The 24,502-nt window shown below is 45.8% G+C and overlaps 5 protein-coding genes across 5 annotated transcripts; 3 read left to right on the top strand and 2 right to left on the bottom strand.

The window, feature by feature from the left end:
- Positions 1-7,025: 7,025 nt before the first annotated feature.
- DFL_005458 (uncharacterized protein) lies at positions 7,026-10,196 on the bottom strand (the record flags this gene model as incomplete). Its single annotated transcript, XM_067634721.1, has 13 exons — positions 7,026-7,307; positions 7,401-7,551; positions 7,757-7,998; positions 8,092-8,102; positions 8,192-8,310; positions 8,377-8,435; positions 8,679-8,765; positions 8,842-9,013; positions 9,074-9,440; positions 9,517-9,584; positions 9,787-9,843; positions 9,916-10,002; positions 10,189-10,196. The coding sequence occupies 13 exons, from the start codon at positions 10,194-10,196 to the stop codon at positions 7,026-7,028; spliced, it is 1,710 nt and encodes a 569-aa protein (XP_067489223.1).
- A 309-nt stretch (positions 10,197-10,505) lies between these two features.
- Positions 10,506-12,713, top strand: DFL_005457 (uncharacterized protein; the record flags this gene model as incomplete). Its single annotated transcript, XM_067634720.1, has 8 exons — positions 10,506-10,724; positions 10,799-10,827; positions 10,903-10,942; positions 10,997-11,123; positions 11,201-11,865; positions 11,924-12,034; positions 12,098-12,361; positions 12,423-12,713. 8 exons carry the CDS (start codon positions 10,506-10,508, stop codon positions 12,711-12,713), a joined length of 1,746 nt encoding a protein of 581 aa, XP_067489222.1.
- Positions 12,714-17,106: 4,393 nt separating this feature from the next.
- Positions 17,107-18,165, bottom strand: DFL_005456 (uncharacterized protein; the record flags this gene model as incomplete). The annotated part of the gene is made up of 6 exons (XM_067634719.1): positions 17,107-17,278; positions 17,346-17,471; positions 17,525-17,641; positions 17,706-17,888; positions 17,959-17,983; positions 18,045-18,165. 6 exons carry the CDS (start codon positions 18,163-18,165, stop codon positions 17,107-17,109), a joined length of 744 nt encoding a protein of 247 aa, XP_067489221.1.
- A 294-nt stretch (positions 18,166-18,459) lies between these two features.
- DFL_005455 (uncharacterized protein) lies at positions 18,460-18,842 on the top strand (the record flags this gene model as incomplete). The annotated part of the gene is made up of 2 exons (XM_067634718.1): positions 18,460-18,764; positions 18,818-18,842. The coding sequence occupies 2 exons, from the start codon at positions 18,460-18,462 to the stop codon at positions 18,840-18,842; spliced, it is 330 nt and encodes a 109-aa protein (XP_067489220.1).
- Positions 18,843-19,537: 695 nt separating this feature from the next.
- Positions 19,538-23,998, top strand: DFL_005454 (uncharacterized protein; the record flags this gene model as incomplete). The annotated part of the gene is made up of 9 exons (XM_067634717.1): positions 19,538-19,707; positions 19,813-19,917; positions 19,981-20,154; positions 20,208-20,309; positions 20,381-20,503; positions 20,578-20,702; positions 20,757-21,704; positions 22,540-22,578; positions 22,770-23,998. 9 exons carry the CDS (start codon positions 19,538-19,540, stop codon positions 23,996-23,998), a joined length of 3,015 nt encoding a protein of 1,004 aa, XP_067489219.1.
- Positions 23,999-24,502: the final 504 nt, after the last annotated feature.

Raw genomic sequence — 24,502 nt, 5'->3', positions numbered from 1 at the left:
TGAGCCTAGATGAAGGCCGATTGAGGAGAATATGTATATGGTGAATATAGAATAGTTATTTTCCAGTAGATTTTGAACCTCAATATTCGTCCCTCTCAAGTTTTCAACCCACAAAAATTCTCATATCTTAGAGTCGACTCAAGTGATATTACAAGAATTTTTGTTGTGGTCTTCGTCAGCTTCCTCGCCAAAGCCTTTCTCGCAATTAATTTTGGAAATCTGAATGTTTTCTTTCAAAATTGTAACTACTATTTCCCAATCTCCTGATATCTTGATTCAGAAATTTCGGAACCCGAATATATTAATTCGCGGATTCGACGACATGACGGAGTGTAGTTCCAAGCACGCCGATGCTGTCCTAGATGCACCACGATGTGTGTTGCAGACCTCTATAGATGCCTGCGGTAACATTATTTATGTCGCGACCGTACTAATTACAAAAATCGAAACTAGGTACTAGTTCCTACAGTTATCGAACCTGCAACCTGATAGAAGATGTATGTGTATGTTCAACAGACGGATCATGCCGAAACCGCAAATCAATACTACGGACATGTCATGCTTCATGCCATGGGGGAATTCGGTGCGATTACGATAATGCAAAAGAATCCATATTATTCTGGTCGGTGCATTGGCCTCTAGAGTAAAATGCCTGTGGATCACTTATAGAGAGCGCAAGGCAGCTGTCACATTGTCTATCTGGGAAGTTGCGGTCGGGAGCTGACGGGTAATGCAAAACTCATCTGATCATGTCTGGTAGCTATTCAATACCATTGTTGAAAGTCTACGCGGAGCTGACGCTGCACCGATGGCGATAGATTTCGGATCGTGGGCATTTTCCAAGCTGGTGTCTCCCCTGCAACGGATGGGTATGGTTGCTCAAGCGCTGTCCCATGATTCCCTCGCATACAGTATTATCAATATTCTAATGTTTTAAGATATTGCGCGAGTACCGGAGCTAGTTCACTAACGGGGAACGTTTACCATGACCGAGAGCCCTAGGACCGGATCTCGAAATATCTTCGACGGCCGGTTGACGGGCACGCAAGTGGCGCCCAGAGTCAATGCCTGTATGCGTTTCATTATCACCAGATTGCAGCTATTGCACGGGAAATAACAACTTTAAAGCCCTGTGCGACCCGCATTCATGGTACTGTTCCTGCATCTTGCAGCGAGAGGAAGCCTTGCTTGTAACACCATCGATTTTTCTTCCTGCGGTTTCAGACCCTCGAGGCGATACAAAACTCCACAAATATAGCCCTTACATCGGCTTAGAATTTGCATAGGCATCGTCGCTCTCGTTTGAACCTTGTTACAAAGTCTAGATGGAAACGTCGGATTGCATATGGTATCCACAAACATGCCTACGCGACTGTTGTTTGGAGATTGATATAGAAACTTTACATCCTAAAATTGCATTGTCCTCGGCGCAGCCAAGGACAGGTATCTTGTGACATGACTGCAGGATAAAAGCCCCCTAGTTACTAAGTACGTAGCTAACAGCTAGAAGGGCCATGGGATTGCATTTACTAATTTGAAGGGGTCGTATCTAGAGCTCACCGGAAAGGGGTCGAAACGAGAAAGCGTCTACCTGCACAGCCCTCAATCACAATCCTGTAGCTCGCTGCGGGTACTTGCGTTGTGGAGTCAACTTGCCTATCGTCGTTAGTGCAAAGATAACTTCTGATAACTAAACAAAGTCCCATCGATCTAAGGTGTTCCCCAAGTCACAAAGTTCAACCACCTTGCCGTCAATCTATCTTCGTCTCTATAGACTAACGTCAAAAAGGCCTCTAAAGTTAGTTACGAGATGCCGGTACAAAATACATTTTGGTTCGTGGCCAAGCTAAACTATCAGCTAGGATTGAAGCTCTTCTAGACTCTCTAACGTTGCTACAGTATTTCATACATAGCTGCATAATATATTGTGAGCACTAGTTAATTCCCAGACGTCAGCTTCGCGGGCAATCATAGTTTCATATCGATCAGCGTCAAACGCCATATCGACGGCGAAGAAATTTCAATCGCTACAAGGGTGTCCATTGTGCTTTTGCAAAACGTAAAGCTTCGCGAGCTCATGATTGCGACTTCTATGCAGCGGGGAGGCTGGGCGACAGCGCGGCGAGCTTATCCACCTCGAAACTTGGCGGACCTAAATTCATGATTTCCCTCAATATTTCCCACTGTTCTCGGCCAAAGACTGAGGATATTTCGGGGGAGTGGGTGCAGAGCTCTTCCCCTCCACAATCCCGCTTATGCAGGTCTGCATGTCACCATTTTTGTCGACGTGCTGGGCCACGTTGAATTTGGCAGAAGAGAAGGAAAGATCCAGCGAGCATCTCGGGAGCTGCCGCGCGCTGCGAGTAGATATGGATCTCGTCGCGAGGGAAAGCTAGAGCCAGCATGCATATCCTCGAACAAGGCCGCTGTGCTGTGGGTAAGAACGACGACCCGTGTTTCTATTGTAAGAAACATCACGTGGAAATGCTTGGCCAATGGCTCCACACCATCTTCTAGAAATCTCAGTTGCAAGTTCTCCACTTTGCAAGATCTATAGACGCCCCAGCCAGTTGTATCTTTTTTTGGGGTATCACAAACTGGTCTGCCAAAAAAAAACATGGCTATGCAAATGTTTTTTGAATTGCTTCAAAGCCCTTGTTCAATATATTTTGGACCCACAGATATCTCGATGAATATATAGATGTCCAGTTAGTTTGCAATTACTCTAAAATATCTTCCTGGTCAATAGCAAAAGATAGCAACATAATCAAGGTCGAACATTGCATACGCCGAAACTTATTCTAGTCCCAGTAACCAGAATACATCATGTTTCATGAACATACACATTGTTGAGAGCCGAAAAGTATCTTTGACAGGTCTCCCGTGCGTGGGTATACCCTGCACAAAGTCTCATATGCCCATATCGGGTCGGGTCATACACCTGATCGAATTTACCCTTACGTATACAACATCTAATTAATATTGATCGAATCGCTGCAGTATGTGAAATATCAATTTATGCTAAATCTTCGCCACGAAAGCAAACTGGAAACCTGACCGCATTGGTGTCCTAAAACGGCACGGTTTGTCACTTTTGTAATATATAGTCGGGGATTGATAAGGATTCTCGAGGGCTGTGCTAAACTGGATTTAAGTTATCTGCCTCATAGCCCCAAATAGATACTCAATCATGCCCGCTAGGTATTGTTAACAAACTGCCGAAAGATGTAGGTGAAGTTTTGTCCTCACTGTTGATGCATACACCAAACACAATATTCTATGAAGATATAACCAATTCAGGTCATTCGTCCGACTGTATTACTTTTTGCTGAAGAAAATATAATATCGGCGTGCTCGAGTCGTTGATCAATTGACATAGAAATTACGTCGAATTATGCAGAAATCTAAATTCGATTTCTTGTTTCCTAAAAAATGACGAATACGAGCTGTCCGTTTTTCATAGAAGCACAGCATTAGTTTCCCGAGAATATCATCTGCGGTACGAGCTGTACTGGTAGCTTAGCCATCGGATAAACTCTGAAACTGCAGTTTGAAGTTTCCAAAAACGGCCTGAAACGACGATCTAGGATGTATACATGTAAAATAAAATAGGGAAAAGGGAAGGGAATGCGTAAGAAAAAAGAATAAAACTGATAGCTCAGTTATAGTTCTATTGTCGTAAAATGCCTGCAGATGTTTGCCTGAAACCCTCTTTGGGAATACATTGCACAGCAGCATCGCATCTAAAGGACGTCCATCGGCGTCCTCTGATCTCGCGCGTGCGCACTGTGCATGAAAGATGCATCAACTTGAACGCCCCAGAGCTCTCTCTCGCTGGAAGAACTGCTCTAGAAAATACCTCGAGCTCACCCCTTCTCAAGAGATTGATCGTGATACCGCATGTTCCCCGCTGTACCCACAACCAATTCCACGACGTACCGTGCATACAAACTGCTTGGGACGGTTGTACAAGGATCGCTGCCTACCCTTCCCACCACATCGCCTCAAAGGCTTCTCATATAAAACCCTAAAAATTCCTTTGAACGGTAACTACTGCTTCAACATTTAGAAACCCCTGCATACCACAGCCTCTAGCGAGTTTATTTCACATTATTTTTTGTATATGTCAACAAAATTCTAGATTTGCGAATTGAAACTCCAAACACATATAAAAGCGATTGAAGAAATTACGCTCAGGAAGAGCGCCTGCCGCATCTACGGCATGCATTCCTTTGCCATGTTGTGGAGTAAAAGAAATCCTGGGTTTCAAGGATGTTCTTGAGTACTTAGTACATCTACATGTTATAACCCCCAAGTTTTCGATGTTGCCCCATCCTCGTGCCGGCGAGGATCGATATCAAGATTTTATGCATTAGGGGACTTGGGATATTATTCCCCGAAAGACCCACAAAGACCATGTGGTCACTTATGACTCTTACCGGCGGCCCCTGGTGTGCGCTTGAATATAATCCCGCCACCACCTTCAACATTCACATAGGTATTACGAAGACAGCCGCTATGTCGCGAAAAGAACAGGGAGGATGGGGTTTTGCGGTACTAACTGCCACCTGGGCCGCCACAATCTACCTGCACCTACTTGAAACGTCAAATTCCGAACTCTCTCCTCTCCAGAGGATTGAAGAGGTAAACGTTTAAACCCCCAAGGCCGTTGCACTGCACATTTGCCAAGCACTTGCATGCATTTCTGAACACAGCATTTCCGATATGCTGCGGATTGCGCGTACATTGTCTTGCAAGACTCGCCCCTACTACTCTATAGACAGCGATGTAGCTTGATCGTTCGCACAAATTCATACATCCTATATATTAAAAACGCTTAGAACCTGCAAATGCACCTGTATGTATACAGTGCAGCGCATGCATTCGCAATGCCTGCTCCAAAATAAAACGCATAAACAATTTACAGTGTGATAGTCTAGTATAGATTGGGGAAGGGGGGTTCAATCGCCTATCGCTGTAATCGTGCGAAAGGAAACGTAGCTACTCCTCCAATATCTGCGAATGTCTGTATATTCACTAAGAAGAACCATGCCACGCTCCGTGGATCAACCCGCGTCTACCAGCCTTATCCTCTACCATTTCCAAAACGTCAATTGACCGTGAATAGACATCCTGCCATAACCCTCTACCCACCTGTATCTTGGAACCGTGAAACGCCTCTCCTACTGAAGCACACACCCACCCGTTTTCTGACATGGCTGGTCCCGTCACCATTGATCATTAACTTTGACCTCAATATCAAAACACCATCTTATTACATAGTATAACCTTCGAAGCCTAGGGCACTATTCATTTCGGAGTTCGGTTGGTTGGAACACATTGAATTAATCTGCATTAGTTATCTCCTATTATTTCGCCCATGTACATGTATATTCTGTACACCGCAATTGTGGCTATGGTTCTAAAACCCCAAGGTCATGGGCGAGCGTGATCCCCACCTGCACCTGTCAGGGTAAGGACGGGATTTAGAGCGAAAGGAAAAGATCAACATGGGGTTGGAGACTATAGTACCTGATACCACGCTCACAAAGCAGTATCATATATCTCTCCGTACTAATGACCAAATTCTCCTCATTATATCACATATGTACATATACGTAGCAAACACCCATAGGACCGTTTTAATATAAAACACATCCTTGTAAAGAGGTATTCCTGTAGAGCCTCCACGAACTTGAACCTAACCTCTAGTTACATCCGGCAACGTCATTTCTTTTTTTTTTTTTTGCCACCTGTAGGGAGTTTTATCTCGCTATCTGAGAGCAAAATAGGCGCCAGGGAAAATTAAATTTCACGAAATTTCCAAACCGCCTAATGCATGTGCGGCTCAATCAAAAGTATGCACACATGCTTTGAACACGCAAGCACTTTTGAGATCCTTCTCCCATTTCAGCTAGTCGGGGCTTACTAACTCCAGCAATTCTTAAGTTAGGGAGAAAAAAACAGGGTCTGGTGGGGGGTTGTTGACGAACATTAAGAGTATATTATAGGTCACGGGTGTTCGCTCACTGCGGTTATTCAACGGCCAGTTCGATACAGGGTTTATGAGCAAAGCCTGGCTGAAAACCCCGACTGGGTGGTCTGGACAGCCGTTTCGGTTCCCAAAACTGTTTCCGCATGCCATCATTTGCATGTTGTACATATCTCTTGAGTGGAATAAATTCTTCACGAGCTGGCGTTAAAACGTCCGGCAGATAGAAGGCGGAATTTGCCTTTCGGTGAGTAATTGTCTTCCGTCGCCGGTACTAGAAACAGCTGATCATATCGTGATTCCATGGCATTTCCAAATATCCTCTAACCCATTCTTAGCGATTCCAAATATATTTGATTTTTGACTTGTTTTGTAAAACATAAAAAGAAAAGGAAATAGCACGAAAGAATTCACGCCTTCGGGCTAATGCGAAAAGCCTCCGTCGATGGCCCGCATTAATAGAGAGATGTAGAATTTGAGAACTAGGGTAACGAAAAATATTTCTCTGAATAGAACCAGCAATTGTTCAAGCCAACCGACAATGGATGTTTTAGGTGGTGGGGCTGCTGATGAGACAGAATATACGAGAGTAACTTTCCCTTTACAAGAAAGAAAAATATAAACGAAATCAAATAGAATCGACGAGTGGCAATTCAATATTCTTGCCTCCTTATTGTTCCAAAAAAAAAGCACAGAGTGCTAGGCGTGGCCTTACCCGCTCCGTCTAGACCCGACACTTAGTAATCCATTAATAAGTTTAGCTCAACTGACTGGAATGATTCTTTGCTTCCCCGATGACGTGTCGCTTCAAGCCTTGTAGGATCGACTATTTCGCTGCCTGAAACCTTTCGCACTGTTGGCTTCCCAATCGTGGGCAGGATATTCCAAAAGGACGAATCCGTTGGTTCCAGATCGGGCCGGAAGAATCGAACCAGCCTGCGCCATTGCCTTCCTACGAAACCAGAGATACAATGCTAGATGAGTGAAAAGTGTAGATTATAACGACAACCCAAAAGCAAATAAACCAGGGCAACTAGACGAGGAAGCGGGATCTGTGGTCGGTTCTCCTTTCCGCTGACGTACCTTTGGCTTTTATCATACGGCCGACTCGAGGAATATGGGTATTGGTGGCGGTTTTTGTCTGGGTGACAACTTCTGTGATCTCGGGCACAACAATGGTTGCAGCATCCCTAGCCGTAAGCAATATGGAATTTGTAGGGTTAACGGCGTTGAGGCAGATTGGAACTTGAGTTTCTTCAGGAAGAAGGTTCGAGCGCGGCCGTGCATTTGTATCTTTGAACCGGTAGGTGTTCCACTGAGAGACTCGAGAATCCATGTTAATGGGACTAATTTCTGCAAACTCTTTGACGAGGTCTGCTTTATTCCTCCCTAAGAATGGCCGACTTACAGACCAACTTTCAAAGATGGAGCGTGTGTAGGGTCCGTCGGCTCCGCTGACAGTAGCATTGAACGGAAGAGTTCCGACCGCTTTATCGTAGGGTCCCCAACGCCTATTCCAACTCGCGGTAGCGGAATGCTGATATTTCAAAGAAGCTTCCCTGTAATGTGATATCGTCTGCAGAGCCGGAGTAGGCGGGCGATGCCTCAGTTAAATTGGGGTGAATTCGGTCCTCGATGCTACCTCTTTAACACGGCGACAGATCTCACTAAGTTTGCTAACCACGACGTCGAGTTCTCCATTGACCCAGTATGTGACTTCTATCTAGTCCATGTGGAAACGGCGAGACATTGACGGTGTCATACGTAGCGGTTGTCCAAGTTCCGATAGATGGTGTATGTGATCCGGTGATTGCTGCGGTGTCCCACATTGGATTGTAGGATAGATACAAACTAGCGGAGGCAGAAGCCGAGTCTGCTTTTGCTACTTGTTCGAAATCCATCTCCCATTTAATTAGGTCTCCCTTCAGGAGGCTAGTCATACGGGTTGCACTGAGGCAATCGGGAACGATGCTCAAATTGACTAAGGTCACGAAGTGCTCGAATGCCTAGCCGTGGAGTGTTAGTTGTTATTTCGAAGGGAATGCCTCGTCCCGAATCATCGGAGCGAGAAATAGTGTTAGACAAGAACAAGTACATACTAACTCCACCTCTTAGAAATGACTGCGCTTCGAGGTAGTTATTATAGAACTTGTCGTTTAGGGCCAGGCATTGGATGTTTGGGATGATGGAGAGGATCACTAGTAGGAAGAGGGTCTGGAGGGACTATCCTAGGTATTCCAGAATTTGCATTTTGGGAATTTATGATATTGCAGCTTGATAAGATGCAGCAATAAGGAGTCGGAGTTCTGTGGTAGCGGCTGTATTTTCGAGATATCAACATCAAAGATACATCTTAGCTAGTGTCTGAATATAGATGAACTTACCGCCGTATCAAATTTATGAAGCGGTCATATATGCTGTGAAGTTGGCAAGAGGAGGAGGCCTAGGAATGGCTCCCCGTAATAATATATTCTAGAGCTGAGAATAGGGTAATTGGAGAACACGGGGAGGGGGGGATATGAGAGGAGGATGGGGAGGAAGAGGAAAACGAGGATGGAGAAGAATAAATTTGAAAGTCGGTATTCTAGCACCTTAAGAAATATAAAATATTATAATTTTATTATGGTCCGATCAACAGTAATTTGAAACATGAACAGTGGCGTCTCAAATTAAATCCATAATAAACCAAATAGTTGAGGACAGCGATACAGCTATTCGATTGTCTTGTCTTCCTGAGCGATATCGATGGAAGGCGGTTTCTTTGTTTCTTCGACTTGCAGTTCGTTGAAGCTTTGTATTAGAACCTGTTCAGATGTTTTATCATCTTTAGGATTTGAAATAGTGCCTACCGATGGCAGTCTGTGAAAGATCTGTGTGTCTTCGGCACCATCACCGGTGTTAGGGGCGCTTTTCAGGGGTATAAACGGCGCTCTGGGGTAAACGGATGATATGTTCGAAACTGAGAAAGTAGCGATAGACTTGGCCCGAGCTGAAAAATGCCCGAACTGCTTCCCAAACATACTATAGATATGAATATCAATTATCGCTTCTTACTCTGTGAGCGCTCTCTCGATACTATACCTTCTGCACATGATGCTTATGCGTTCAATCTTTGACTTGTCAAGCGGATCTAGTGGACCGTCTCCCGGCTTCCTCTTGCCTCGATAGTAGGAATGAAAGGCATTCCAGGGCACCCATATCACTACCGGCGTTGAAGCTTCACTCACCTCGCCTAGTTTCGCTTCATAGGACAATGATAGCGTGTACGGTTTCTCGGAGAGATCCATTGGAGGGCCTAACTCCGGAGAAGTTGTTTTGCTAGGTCCATCATTTAAATTTGTCGTATTGACGACTGAGAACGAGAACTCATAGGATAGGGTGCTCTGTTCTCTCCCATCTGGCCTCTTTGGTAGGATCGTATCCTTCAGGACGAGAGTATAAATTCGTTCTGTTTACGACATTTTGTGGTTCCACCGTTAATAAAACCTCCGTGGTTGAAGTGTATCTCTAGACGGAGCACCAACCGTCTATCTCTCCAAGTCCAACGGCTACTCCATCCGCCTTGCTAAGGCCCACGGCCCGCCTGCGGCATCTGTGGTACGCTGCGATACAAATCCAGCACCTCCAAGGGCCGCGATATCGAGATTACCGTGGAAGGTGGTAGTAGATTGTCCTCTGAGATTTTCAAGTAGGACTACACGCACGCCACGCCGCTATCATAAAGGATTAGGCGGCAAGTATTAGCCTTGCTAGTCTGGTTTAGAGCCTGAGAATTGATCCTGCAGCATACCTACGGCCGTCCACCTCGAACTCGGTCGTCACTTGCTATCCAGTGTCCTGATTCCCACACTCTATGGCCGAAATACAAATGTTAGCTTGACCTGCGAGATAACAAAATTTGTACTAATATGTGGACGACTAACCTCCCACCTCCGAACAACTCTGTTATCATATTTTCCTGAAGGGGGCCATCTACATTATGCAGCAGAGTGCTACTGCTGTCGTTGGAACTAGACAGCCTCCAGGAGTTATCTTATGTACGGCTAGAAGGCCCGGCTGGAGGATGTTAGGCTCACCAACACAATCACCTAAAGCCAAAAGCGCACACAAACTTGCGAACCAAAGCAACATGGCTTCCGACAAAGTGCGCAGCCACATGCTCCGGAAAGCGAAAAGAGAGTAGGGACGGAATATACCTCGGCATCCATTATTTGGAGGTGTCTACAGAGGCTGCTACCGACTTTTGAAGGATCCTGGTCCCGCGGTGTCCGTACATATTATATACTGATATCGCGCTGCTAGAAATCCAATTTTAGACCGGGGCAGGTTTCGCGAACTGGTAGATGGACCCCTGCTAATCTCATTGAGATCTCATATAACATTGTGTCGCATCCGGATCTCAGCTCAGGGGCGTGGTTATTTTGTCCATCGAGCCCTGCCTGCATAATTATAACGTCCACCGTATCTTCCCCAACCCGAGTATATTGAAAGTTCCGATCTGCGGATTGTTAGGATGAAGTTTGAAACAAACGAGAAATACTATCAGTCTTTTGATCTTGACTTCCGATGTTTGGATAAAGAGGAAGTTCTGAGGCAGGCGGACGGGAGGCTGTCGGATTTCCAATGCCACAACATGGTGGTGGATTTTGGGCCGGACAACGCATATGTCGGGTGGGATTTTGACGAAAAACAGATTGGGGCGGTGAAGGAGTCTTGGAAGAACATTGAACAGGTATTGCTATATATTAAGTACTTAAAAGGGATCAAGTATAGAACGCTGATATTATGGTGATTTCTAAATTTTAGTGTCCCAATGCTCCAAAGGCAAGATGGATGTAAGATCACCAAAAGTCCAGAGAATATTAAACATTTTCTTTGTAAAATAAATGCTAACAGGGCGGATTCTGAAGTGCTGTATTCGATGCCTATGAGCAGCGTGCATTCGTAAATGTAAGGTTATTGGGTATTCTATAAGTCTTTGGATTGGGCTAACTTCGGCCGTAGGCCCTTCTCGCAAGGTATGGCATATCCGCTCGAACGAGGGCGAGTATGACTTCACCTCGTGGCAAAGGAAACCTTGAAATTGTTCGGAAGATGTGGCATTGGTCTTCCTTTGAGTATGATGAACGATGTAAGAATATTACCATACTCAATCCCTATCGGATACGTAGCGTTACCGCAAACCACATATTAATTTTGACCGCTAAGTCCTAATACTGGGTATAAACACTCTACACAACCTCGCACCGTCGCAGGACGATGACAGACGAAGTAGAGGTCTTCCACCGGAAGAGGAGATATTCATAAAGCCTCTACCGTGGTATAAAAGAATATTCAAAAATTCTCCACGCCCGCTCTACCATAGCGACGAACTCCCTCTCACAACTACACCTCAACCGATTAACCTCGACTCCCGCCAAAGTTCCGTACCCCGTCTTCCAGTAACGGATTCCAAACGCCACCGAGTTTCCCAATACGCCCAAAACAAGTTCAACCGCCAAAGCCTGTCTCATAACTCGCCTCAAAACCCTCGCGTAAATAAATCGTATAGTTCAGACCAGATCGACGATATTTTTGACAACGCTGCGGACTTCGACGAAGATCATTACCATCCTCGCATGCTCCGACTGTGGATATGGCTGATCAAGTTAGATGATAACACGGTAATAACGCTCCATGAACCATTCCCGCCGTTTAGACCAGATGTTGCGACGTATGATAAAGTAACAAATACTACGGCGAAAGTGAGGAGGAATATACGGATGGTTTTGAGGTGCTTGTCAGCTGCGGGAGTACCGAAGAATGCAGACGGCTCGGATGCGTATAACCCAGAATTAGCTATGGAGACAGGAGCGTTGATAGTACGACAGATGGTATGTTGCTATACCTGCGGTTCCTGCTAGAGAACAAATATGCTAAAGAATGCTATAGCCTGAACAATCGTGCGACCTATTATTTTACTACTTATTCGATGATTGGTACTCGACCTGGGGATTAACGGTCGACAGGGCACATCCTTATACAAACAAGCTGAGCCAAATGGTACATGCCTCTGCCCCTCCCAATCAGAATGATGTATAGCGACTAATCCCACTCTCTACTTAGAAAAACGAAAACCCTCAACTTTACCACATCGATGAACTCCATGATATCGTGCGACGCTTATCAACCCTCAAAAGAGTCTATCAAAGCTACGAGCTGGTCCTAAACCGTCTACTAGAAGAAAACAAACATTTATCTAGCGCACCAGAAAAGAAGTTCGGGCCGTTAGCATTAACGAGGTTTGCAAGACTCAAGCACAGAATTACATACCTCGCTATCGGCGAAATTTTAGAATGCGAGAGGGAAGTGGAGGGTTTAATATCTTTGGTATATATCAACCTTTTAAATATTTCACGTCCCTATGCGAGTGTAGATGCTAACGAGTTAGACCTTCAATCGTCTAAACTTCCGTGAAGTCCAAGCCGTCGAGAAATTATCACTTCTATCTGTCACCCTCGTCAAATTCACCATAGTTTTCCTCCCGCTCTCTCTTATAATGGCTTATTTTAGTATGGACGTCGAAGGTATTACGGGTCGTTATACTGCTGCACATTTTTGGGGGGCAGCGGGGGTGGCAGTGTTCTTAACCACAACCTTTTTGTTGTGTGTTGGGAAGTTAAATAAGATAATGCTAGGAACTAAGAAGGCGAGGAGGAATAGGAAAAGGGCGATAGATTGACATAGGCTAAGGATGTTCGTGGATGCGAGTGACTGCGGTTTGAGTATATACAGTTACGTGAATAAATAGTTGGGCCATTTGAGAACGTCATAGCTCTGTAAATAAGCGGATCGGCGCATTATGCTATGAATCTATAATACCAAAAGGAATTCCATTGTCTCCTGGGCCTCAACAAAGATGTCCAAGAACGGTTTGCGTCTCGCATTTGTGTACATCTATATGTATATCATTATATTTGGTAAAACTCCAATACCTACCAATCGGATGCAGAATTTTCCCGGCACCTGATATTGATATCGGGATCAGTGTCGCTTTTATCCTGCTAGATACTCACTAGTACTGTGGTCGGTATCTAAGCGGCGGTGAAATCGATAAACGGCTTCGAAGGTTCCCGAAGAGGAAAACTTTACCTCTTATACTTTCAATCTGATGCGTCTGGAAAAGTAGAGAGTAATGACATCGCCCCAGAAATTAAGATCGCGGTATTGATCCTCGCGCGGTCGGGACGAAAAGGCTCTAAAGTTTCAGGAGCACAATGTCGAGGAATTTATATGTTACTTCCATCCATAGCAAAATTTAAGTGGCATCAAGAAATTGATATACGTAATGACCGATCGGAGCGGCATCGACGACGGTGTATCATGAAGGATATGACTGTGGAGGGGGATCGAATTTATGATTGTGGTTCGGGAGGCATGTTTCGACGCTAGTTCTGCCGGAATCCCGAGAATATTTTCGTCTATTGATATTTCCGCGAAGGCCTGCCAGTTAATAAACATCTACCGTTGCTCTGAGACTAAAGGAAATATATCCAGGCCATCTAGGTTTTGGCTTCTGTTTTCTTCGGAAGCTGTCTCGTGAATTCGAAGGAAATTGTATTATGTCGATACGTGAATTTGTGCTGGGGGAACAGGTTAGGGAATTTTGCGGACTCACAGGCATATATAAACCACCCTTAAAACGGGACTCTGTGGCCTCAGCTGGTATCCCTTTAACCGCGGCGACAAATTTAAAAAATATTATTTATCTCACATATTAATCATGATAGAGCGCCAATGCCTTACCAAAATTACAGCTGGCCGACTATACTATATTGCTATCATCTCGGTGAGAATATATAAATTTTCTGCAATATTGAGAAGATGAATTAAAAATATTACTAGATTATGGTACAGTCTCTTTGCCTCCTTAAGATACATGGAGTGGAAATAATAAATTACAGTTGTTTCTTCAGTCTGTGACAGGAAAACTTTTCAAAGTGGGAAAATTTAAAAGAAAATCCGCATTTGTAAACACAGGGTTGTCTGTGGACCTGATGGCTGACTCGTCGAACATTTCTCAGCTGCCTTTGGCTTGATTCTCGCATTGGAATCTCGTACAATAACCAATAATTGATCTTTTCTTGAAGGGTTAGGGTCTAGCCAGCCCAATACCTTTCTAATAGCGTGGGATGTCTATTAGACAGAGTATATCGCGCGGGGCTACCTCTGACAGTCGGCATTCATTTACAAACAGAATACATAATCCACCCCCACATGTGCATGGACTCTAGGAGCCATGACAAATCTTGTGGATATCATACCGGCGGTGCAAAGATTATGATATCAATGCATAACCGATTCTATGATTGCTGTGACATAAAGTCTTCGGCTTTAGGCGATGTTGGCCTTGGCTCTGACGGGATTGTGGCGAGTCATCGACCAAATTCCTGCGAGGAAGAGATATAACAGGATGGTGAAAGTGTGCATGGGGGCCATGATGAGCGGTGGAGATGCTTGACAAAAGGAAGGTGGCGGGTAAATGGCTGCTATGTAGTATTGAGGTGTTCGAGTCGACGCCTAGAAGAGTTTGGGGGTCTAGGTTGTGCAAGAGCTAGCAAAATTCTTCGTTTAACGGAGATGTTAGGCGGCAGAAATTGAGTCGGAAAACTTGCTTTGAATTTGTGGTTTCGGGGCTTCCGATAGAGGTTGATATCCTGGCTGTTGGTTTGATTCAAAATGGCTCCAGTATGATGATGACCTTAAGCACATATCCCTCCTGCTTCTTTTATACCTTTACGACCGTGAGACCCGGGGTATTAATTTAAAGAATATACGTCTATGGGTACGTAGGTACCCTTGCGTCGTGGCCATCCGTTTCTGGAGGCGGAAAGTTTTTGGAAATTAAATGCAAGTCCGCCGCCAAATTGCAAAGAAACATTCCAACACAGGTTTTGGGGCTCGAGCCACATGCACCGATTTAATACGATCAAAGTCAAATAGTGATTTATACCAGGGAGCCTGGAGCTGTTTTTGGCCCCGGGACGTGATTTCTTATCGAAACATGCTGCAGGCACAAGACAAAAGGCTTTCGGTTTGAACCAAAATGTAGGAGCACCGATGTGGAAAACGAGATTTTACCGGGTTTGTAATACTGGCTATCCGTTCCATTCTTTTTTCAGTTTATGCAATGACGGATGCATGTTTAAGATAAAAATTTAATCTACGCTTCGGGTCAGATAGATGCTGGCTAGGAACTGTAGCAGGAGGGTCTACGTGCATGCATGCATATGTGCGCATGGCAGATGGGGTTTAGAAATTGAATTAATGGGCATGCTTTTGATAATATCGAGATCGGATCAATCCTAGTGGGGCAAGGAATGTACCGTAGATGAAGTTTTGAGTCCCTAGCTCAATATGACATGCAATGGACCCAGTGGTTCATGATCAAGGTTGTGGATGCCGCTTAAGAATTGATATGCATCTGTGGGAAATTTCGAAACCTGCATTTGTGTTGGCGTAGCGGTTGTATCTTGAATCTTGAGCCATTTCTCCCGGACTTAAGCTTGAAATGAACTTTTCACTCCACAACGAGACTACACTCCAATATAGTACTGGTTTTGCATATAGCCTTTCCAATATTATAGTGGCCGACCGCATCAACCAGCTCTTCTAGGCGCCCTTAGAGGCAATCAACTAATTATCCTTGAATGAAAGAATCCAATCAGAAAGGCTTCGATGGCTTTCTATGTGTCGAGAGAAGGTGCAGGTGGACATGGAGGTAGCAGTTCGGATTGTCTCAGCTTCCGAACTGCTGCACTGAATTCCCAAGATCTCATGTTTTACCTAATACCATCCCGCAAGCTTCCTTGGCCCAAGTGAAATAGCATCGAGAAAAAAGTGCTCAGGACCGATGTAACGGAATAACGACGCTAATAGGCTTGGCCTTGGGAAGTGTCAGACCACTTCCTTGACTTGATCGCCAAAGCAGGGCGAGCTTGGTGCCCAGTACGGGTTGGATGCAACCTATTCATGATGTTCACCTGCACAAAATAACGGAATGCACCTAGAGCCCCCTCTTGAAAGGTGGGCCTTTGAAGACATGATAATGGCCTGAACGATAGATCTCGATGTATCGTATTCAGGGATACAACAAACTAACAGCAACCATTGCCTGGAACTCTCTATTTTCACCTTCCAATCCTGCTCGGGTCGCATGCATTCCAACATTTCTCCATTTTTCCCAGCAAAAAGACATGGGTGGCAAAAAACTTAGCACTTCGGAACTCGCAAGCCCCGAATTTTTCATTCCGCCGATTTTGGGCGGTGCGGCAGAAAATGATTGGGTCAGCTAAGCAGTTCGGAACCTTGCGAGGCCCCACATTCTAGCATTTCGGAACTCAAAAGAGATAACGAAAAAAAAAACAGGAGCTCCTTGATCCACCTCAAGTCTCACACTTCGGCCCATCACTTTTTCCATTTTCACACCACCACCACCAAAACGACCACTTGATTATCTTTTCCTAAAGGACGAGTTGATTTTACGTAACGAAACTGGGTCTGAAAGCAAAACAAAAAAAGGCCTCCTCGGCATGCAAAAAGTCTTCAGGAAAAGGTTGCATATCACGATGCTCATATGATCATGGAACTATGCTGGAGAAGTAAAATACCTTGAGGACCAAACCTGCAACTAGGTGTCAGTTGCGCCAAGAGCCTCACTCGCCTAAATCTAGAACTTGCAATTTCATCCCACGTTCCTCGCTAGCGTCGATCTAGTTATACGTGCTTTTCTGGTATAGACGCCGATAAGGGAGCCGGCTGAAGGGGGCCTCGCTTGGTATCTGTGGGTATTTGTAATAACTCGAGGGAACTTTTGGCCAAAAAGTCTCCCACCGACGGCCATTTGGAGCATGACACTGACATCATTAGCGAAGCAGGGAAAATTTCTACACTTTTGTGCTGATTTACAAGGATGGTTAGCTGATGAAAACGGACTGACGAATCAAAAAACTTGGTTTTGAGCGATTAGATATTATTCTCCTGAGCTAACTATTGTACATGCACTAAATTACATTGCAGCAGTTCGGAGCCACCAGAACCTGAAACAAAGTAGCGTGGCCTGAATGATCGGCTGCCTACAATGCCAACACCAACCCAATAATGGCCGCAAGCGGAGCAATAACCACAATAGTTGCTCGAGCCACACCTGCACCACCAGCTGGAGCGCTGGTCAATGCAGGAGGGGTCGAGTTTGTGGGAGTGCTGGTGGTTGTGCTTGCAATGGTTGTTCGTGGGCCGTCGCAGTGCCTGGGAAATGTTTTCAGAATACATGGGAAAACCCTTAATTTGCGTGATGAGGATGTTGGAAACTTACCAGTGGTCTCCATGAGCTTCACAACCGACTGATTCTGTGGGGCTTGGGGCTAAAGTGCCTTCACCTTCCCCGTGGTCATGGCTTGCGGTCGTCGTCGTAGTTGCGACTCCAGGGCCATCGCAGTGCCTAGGGAAAACTATCAGACATACGACTACGAGGTTTGCTGAAATTCAACTTACCAATGGTCGCCATGTGCTTCACAGCCAACGGATTCAGTAGGGCTAGGGGCAAGAGTACCTTCTCCCTCACCGTGATCATGAGTAGTTGTAGTCGCCTCTCTTGGCCCCTCGCAGTGCCTGAGATGGAGTATTAGGGATGAGGTTTTCGAGATTTGCAAATTGGCTTCAAACGAGAACTTACCAATGGTCTCCATGCGCTTCGCAACCAACAGATTCTGTTGGACTGGGAGCTAGAGTTCCAGTGTGGTCGTGGTCATCGTCGTCGGTATGGTGATCGTGGTCATCGGTAGTCACAGTCGCGAGTGTCGTGGAAGTTGGCGGTGCAGTGGTGATGACGCTATCTACACGAGGTCCGGTACAATGCCTAGAGTATCGACGTTGGTTCGTCTTTGATCAACTACAACTTTGAGGACCTACAATTGGAAATAATTTACCAGTGGTCGCCGTGTGGTTCGCAACCTGTTACAAGCTGTTAATATCTTCTGAAGGGTTAATGAAAGGCAACGGATAAAAAGTTTACCTGAGCTCTCGGTTGGAGAAGGAGCCGGAGCCTCATGATCATGGTCGTCAGTTGTCGTCTGCGCAAATCCAACTGGGAGGACTGCTAACAAGAGCAATAGGCTGGACCCAAGGAGCTTCATATTGAAGAATAGAAGGGGGCGCAAAAAATTAAAAATTTTGGAACGACGAATGAGGGGGAAAGTTGCGAAGTGCGACGGTACACGAAGATTTGGGTGGGATGTTAGTATTGCGAACGGGAATCAGCAGGTACCCGGCTTTTATGTCTACAGAAGTCACTAATTACTAATTGAACTATGCTATTTACTACCTGGCCCGGCTGCGAGGCGCCTGAAAAGAATCACGATACTAAAGCATGATATCCACCGGACCATTATCTCGTCTCGATCGATTCTTGGGTGGTATGCCAAGTCAAAATGTCACAAAGGCGTCGATGCATACTTTCGACCTGGTTGGATTTTAATATACCAATCCCCTGCAAACACTGCAGGCGGAATGGTGGCACGACATCAATCTCGGGGAGTTGGGTAAAAGAAACCTGCTCGTGTCCTATCCACACACACTGCAATGCAAACGACAGCCGTGATGGAGGGCTCGGAGTTGCAGTGTGTGGTTTGGATTCGTTAGCGGCTGAGTGGGATCTTGGCGCGGTCAGGAAGGTTCGACATCGAAAAGAGTTCAACCGGCCTCCAAAAGCCGCCTTGGCTGCATTAAGATATGGGTAAGCAACTACCATAACCATATTGCAACATGATATTTGCTCATATGAATTAGCATTCCATCTGCGGACAGATTCTAATCCGATTGTACCCCAACTTGTAATGTAATGCGAATTGCGGTTTTGTGGAGCGAGTATATTTTTTTCACTTCCACCTGCCCGCAAAGTTTCAGCGAATGGCTGGCAAGCCCGAATGAGATAACGTTTCCCTCGACTGCACAGCTTCGGACGGGACTCTGTCTCAAAACCCGTTCAAGGGACACGCTCCCACTCGGGACCCCAAATGGGGGATGGTGGGTGGTCCCTGTCGCTGTTGGGCTTGGCCTGTGCCTGGCGCTGCGACCACATGTTATGCACGCTAATGAAGCCCAGTCCATTAAAAATCCTTTATATCTGCCCGTCCAATCTATCGTCCTGGAAAAGCTGCTTGATTCCCTTCGCTTCGAGCCGTCGGGGCGTCATTTTTTCCCTTTCCCACTGGACCGTCTAGCCTACAGCACATTTGAGCCCTTGCTTGGTAGCCGGAGCTTGCCTTTTATTTACTTGCCTACCTAACTCTTCCATTGTCCTTGTCCGGTTCTTTTCTCTCATATAGTTAGTAGCGCAGCCTCGAAGCAAGTCGTTCTTCTTGGCCGCATCCCATTTCAGCTCTGGTCGGAATCTCTACCGTCCTAATTATCACGGTATTCCATTCCTCCGTAATCCCAAGGATCGGACCAATATAATCCGTATTTCACTGAAAAAATCGTTATCTTTTCAATCAAATACGCGCCATTATGAAAAAATCAGTTCTCTTTGTCTCGTTTGCGGCACTATCGCTTGCGCATTCAGCTGGTGTCAAACGTCAGAATACGGCGCAGACGACCTCGAGCGCCGCGGATCATGATCACGACGACCACGATGACTTAACAGCCGTGACAGGTTGCCACCTTCACGGCACGACGCAGTAAGTGTTCCTTCTGAATCTACAATTTTTTTTTTGACGAAATATTTGGTTTGAAGAAATAATCGAATAATATTCACTGAACTCTGATTTTACCACACAACACAGGTATTGTATGCACGAGGCGACTGAGTTTGTGATATTGGCCTCCGCGACGGCGACTGAAGATTTGCCGTCGTCTTATACGGACTGCCACGCTCATGCGACCCAGACGTAAGTTGAATTTTATACAATATATAATATGTTAGTGATCCAATACTAATAAATTTAATCCAGTTGGTGTGTTGCGCCAAATGGGGATGAAGTCCAGATCGCTCTCGAGGCGCAGATTACTGCAGCTCCAACTGCCGCAGACGACGATGACCATGACCATGACCATACAGATGGCACCGCTGGCCCTACAGCCGCTCCAACGGCCATTACGGATTGCCATACTCATTCCACTGAGATGTAAGTCGTGATACCTCATACAAATGGAGGGATATTATTGTTAATTTGTGTAGCTTTTGTATGGCCGGTACGACGGAGTATCTTGTGAAGGCGACACCAACATCTTCGTCATTCCCTGCGCAATATACCGGTTGCCACTCCCACGGTTCGGAGATGTAGGTTAATGCTAATAAAAACCCATAAACTCGAGAGTTGTGCATAACTTAAGCTAACGAAATATGTTTAGGTTTTGCGTTGATCCTAATGGCGACGATGTTGAGGTACAGCTTGCTGGTGCTGAAGAAGAACCTAGTGGAGGAGAGGAACCTACATCTGGAGGACTAAGTTGTCATTTCCACGCTGGTGTTGAGTATGTTGTCCCAGAGTGTTACACAATACGGGATCTGAGATGCGGGGACCAGGGTGCTGACTATGAATGGCCAGGCATTGCGTCGGCGCTGAAGGAGAGAATTCAGGTGCAGCAAGGGTTTGCACTAGGACGGATCGAGACTATAATATTAAACTGAGAGTTGGTTTGTTGTTTGTGATCCTGGTGACGAGTGCCATTGGTAGGACTTTAAACTCCGATTTGACGCTTAGTAAAGATATCTAACAACATCTAGGCGTCTTTGGGCCAATCCTGTTATCTTTGGTCTTGAGCTCGAAGGTATATTCTGTACTCCTCATCTTCAAACAGTTCGGTACCGGCGTTATTATCTCGACTGCGTTCGTCCATCTTTTTACTCACGCCAACTTGATGTTCACAAATGAATGTCTTGAAGGCGTTGAATACGAGGCTACAACAGCTGCGATCCTCATGGGTGGCCTCTTCCTCTCTTTCCTTGTGGAGTACATTGGACAACGGGTTGTACATGCCCGACACGCCAAATTGATCGAGGCGAATCACGACAACTTGTCTTCCGGCGTGATGGCCGAGATGAAGATTCAGAATGAGATTGTTAGCGTTCTTGTGCTGGAAGCAGGAATTATCTTCCATTCTCTTCTTATTGGTCTTACTCTCGTTGTTGCCGGTGACAGTTACTTCCTCACTCTCTTCGCCGTTATTCTCTTCCACCAGATGTTCGAGGGTATTGCTCTGGGAACTAGGATCGCAGCTCTCGGGACAGCCTCTCCAAGCCGAGTGCCACACGGACATCTCCACAGCCACAGCCACAGTCACGATATCAACCGTATCTCTCATAGCGAAGAAACCCGTCCCTCCGAACCAAAGACAACAGCCAGCTCCCCAGAAGTTGTCGAAGATATCAAACCAGTTGGTGTGTCACTCGCCAAGAAGTTGGGTTTCGCGTCTGCATTCGCATTGATTACACCTATCGGTATGGCAATCGGTATCGGTGTTTTGGATAAATTTAACGGAAACGATCCATCGACTATTATCGCCATTGGAACTTTGGATGCCCTCAGTGCCGGTATCTTGGTTTGGGTTGGCGTTGTTGAGATGTGGGCTGAGGATTGGATGTTTGGTGGTGAGATGACTTATGCTGGGCTCTTTACTACGATTTTGGGAGGGCTTGGATTGGTTTTGGGGATGGGTATTATGAGCTTCTTGGGTAAATGGGCTTGATTAAGTCTATATTACTTGATCTAGACCTATCTAAGCTCAAGCATGCTTTTCTTCTATTCTGATAGAATATAACGAAGAGCCGGCGACATTAATAAATTTCTGCATTATATTAGTACATATGTTATAAAGCAGTCTCTTTGACGAGCGGCTACAGGTGTACAATTTTATTCAACATAGTTAGTTAACAGGATAAATGCCTGGTATATAACGTTTAAATGATATGATTTTCATGACATCTACGACTTCACATAGTATTTTTGATATTGAAAAGTAGTATATTGAGTTATGAGATAGTTATCCATATTCGGCAATAGATAATTTAATACACGACGCTAATCTACTGCCGAGAAACAACTAACTGGGATCATCGTTTATCGGCGTGATCATGGTCATACGAAGTTAGGGTATCAAGAGGCAGAGAAAGTGCGTTGCAGTTGTTGGAAGAGTGGTGTGTTGGACACGTGACTACTTTGGAGGCTGGAATGTTTGGTTTCTTCTTTCTGCTGGCTGTTCTGTTTCCGTTATCGATTGCTTCGCACCCTCAGTTTTATATTTCACATTTATTCCATGCTCCAGCCACAGATAGTTACCTAGCTCTCAGACCCACATCCTCCAGTCTCTCACGACCTCCCCTCCTCCTGCTCCCAACCTTCCTACGATCCCGAAACCGTTCTGTTCATCGTCATCGCCGGCAACTTCCCCTGTCCTCTGCCGCACAGTTCCCGTTTTCCCGTCGCCCGACTTTAGCATTCCTCGCTGTTCAACTCCATAACACGTCACCATCATTGATCACATCTTCTCGGCGGTTGTGGCTTCGACAGCCGGCAGGCGGAGTATCGGTGGAGCTAGCAGAACAGCAGGTATGATACCTCTGACATGGGTCTTTGCGTGATGTGGGGAACCTCGAAGCTTGGAAGAGCCAGATATAAGGGTGGTTTCTAAGTGGCATCTGCCATTCACCTTTCGACTCTGGATCCTTCACGCGGTAGCCACACTTCACAAGCTCCGAGGACTTTCTAAAGCCCCCGCCTAATCCTATCTCTACATTTAGACTCCGCTCTTACTGGTACTGCATCAGCAGCCAAGATGACAGACCACCCTGTTTTCTCAAACGACCCTACCCACAACGACGTTTACGAAGAAGAGGAAGAAGAGGAGGAGCTCTCCGAAGCCGAAGAAGAAGAGGACGTTGAAGGCGAGGAAGAAGAAGAAGAAGACGAGGAAGAATCCCTCGTTTCCGAGTCTTGGATATCCAACTTCTGTTCCGTCATCGGTCACGAGTACTTTGCCGAAGTAACCGAGGAATTTATCGAAGATGACTTCAATCTCACTGGCCTCTCTGCCATCGTTCCTATGTACAAGGAGGCGCTGGAAATGATCTTGGATGTAGAGCCTGATGAATCCTCTGATGAAGCCTCAGAGGTTGACTTAGAAAGCGATGCATACAATAACGGTGCCGCCGCTCGGAAGAAAGCTGCTAGGATGGGCGCCGGCACGGCCGGCAATATCGCACTGATTGAAAGCTCGGCAGAAATCCTGTACGGTCTCGTTCACCAGAGATATATCCTTTCCCGTCCGGGGATGCAACAAATGTACGAAAAGTACCTCGCCGCCCATTTCGGCCATTGCCCAAGATTCTTCTGCAACAACGCCCGCGTCCTCCCTTGTGGCTCCAACGATACCCCGAACATCGACACCGTGAAGCTCTTCTGTCCATGTTGCTTGGACGTCTACACACCGCCAAATTCGAGGTTCCAACAAGTGGATGGCGCTTTCTTCGGCACCAGCTTTGCCAGTCTGTTCCTTATGACATTCACAGACATTGATTATAGTGCTCCGAGTCACAAGACACCTGCACAAATCCCGCCAGTGGCTAGGAAACCCGGCGCGCTTATCGCTGCATCGACATTGAACTCTGGTGCTTCGGGATCTGCTTCATCTTTGCCACCACAGCCCGCCAATCTAAACGGATTTGCGGTACAGAATATCGCACCAGGGTTGGGAGTACACAGACAGTACGAAATGAAAATCTATGGGTTCAAAGTCAGCGAGAGGAGTAAAAGTGGGCCTAGGATGAAATGGCTGAGGATCAGACCTCAGGATATGAACTTATTGGATGAAATGACGCGTGCGGAAATGAGAAGGACGGGAAGGTTAAGAAAGAAGAAGAAGAAGCCGGCAAGAGATGAAGATGGGATGGATATGTCTCCGGGACCCCAGGAATCGTTAGAGCAAAGACGGACGATTAAAAAACCAGTTAGGAGGATAAGTAAGGCCTGATGAGCCCGGTTAACCTCGACTGGGTAACCAGTTAGCTTTTGCTGTCTTTAGGCTTTCCAAATCCCTATTTGCTCGATATAGACCAACCAACTGACTCTTTTCATACATCACCTCTCCTCCGCCTCCTTTTATGTACATTCCCGCGTTCCCTCCTCTTTAAGGCGTCTGCTCGGTTTTTCTACTGGATAGATATCTTAGCCTTACAGCTTGTTCTCGGCCAAAATTATTTGGTCCCTTCTTGGTGTGGCTCCTGTGAACTTGACGGTTTGTATACTTCCTTTGTTAGAAATACCGCTGTTTTTGTCCCCCTGCCTTTTTTTATATTATCCAATGTATCTATTTCCCTCTTGTGTTACTGCGCAGCATGGGTCGTGTTTCTAGCTTTTATTTCTAACTTTACGATACACTATTGAGATGAGGAGGCAAAAAGCCAGTTTGCAATGGGTGGGACTTTTTTTTGATAATTGGAGCTGTAGCAAATACTGTGTAGGGGAGCGAGTCCAG

Source organism: Arthrobotrys flagrans (genome assembly GCF_004000055.1).
Source record: "Arthrobotrys flagrans strain CBS H-5679 chromosome Unknown unitig_9, whole genome shotgun sequence".
Taxonomy (NCBI): domain Eukaryota; kingdom Fungi; phylum Ascomycota; class Orbiliomycetes; order Orbiliales; family Orbiliaceae; genus Arthrobotrys; species Arthrobotrys flagrans.
Note: the sequence above shows the minus strand (reverse complement) of the source record. Positions and strands in the feature narration are given on the sequence as shown.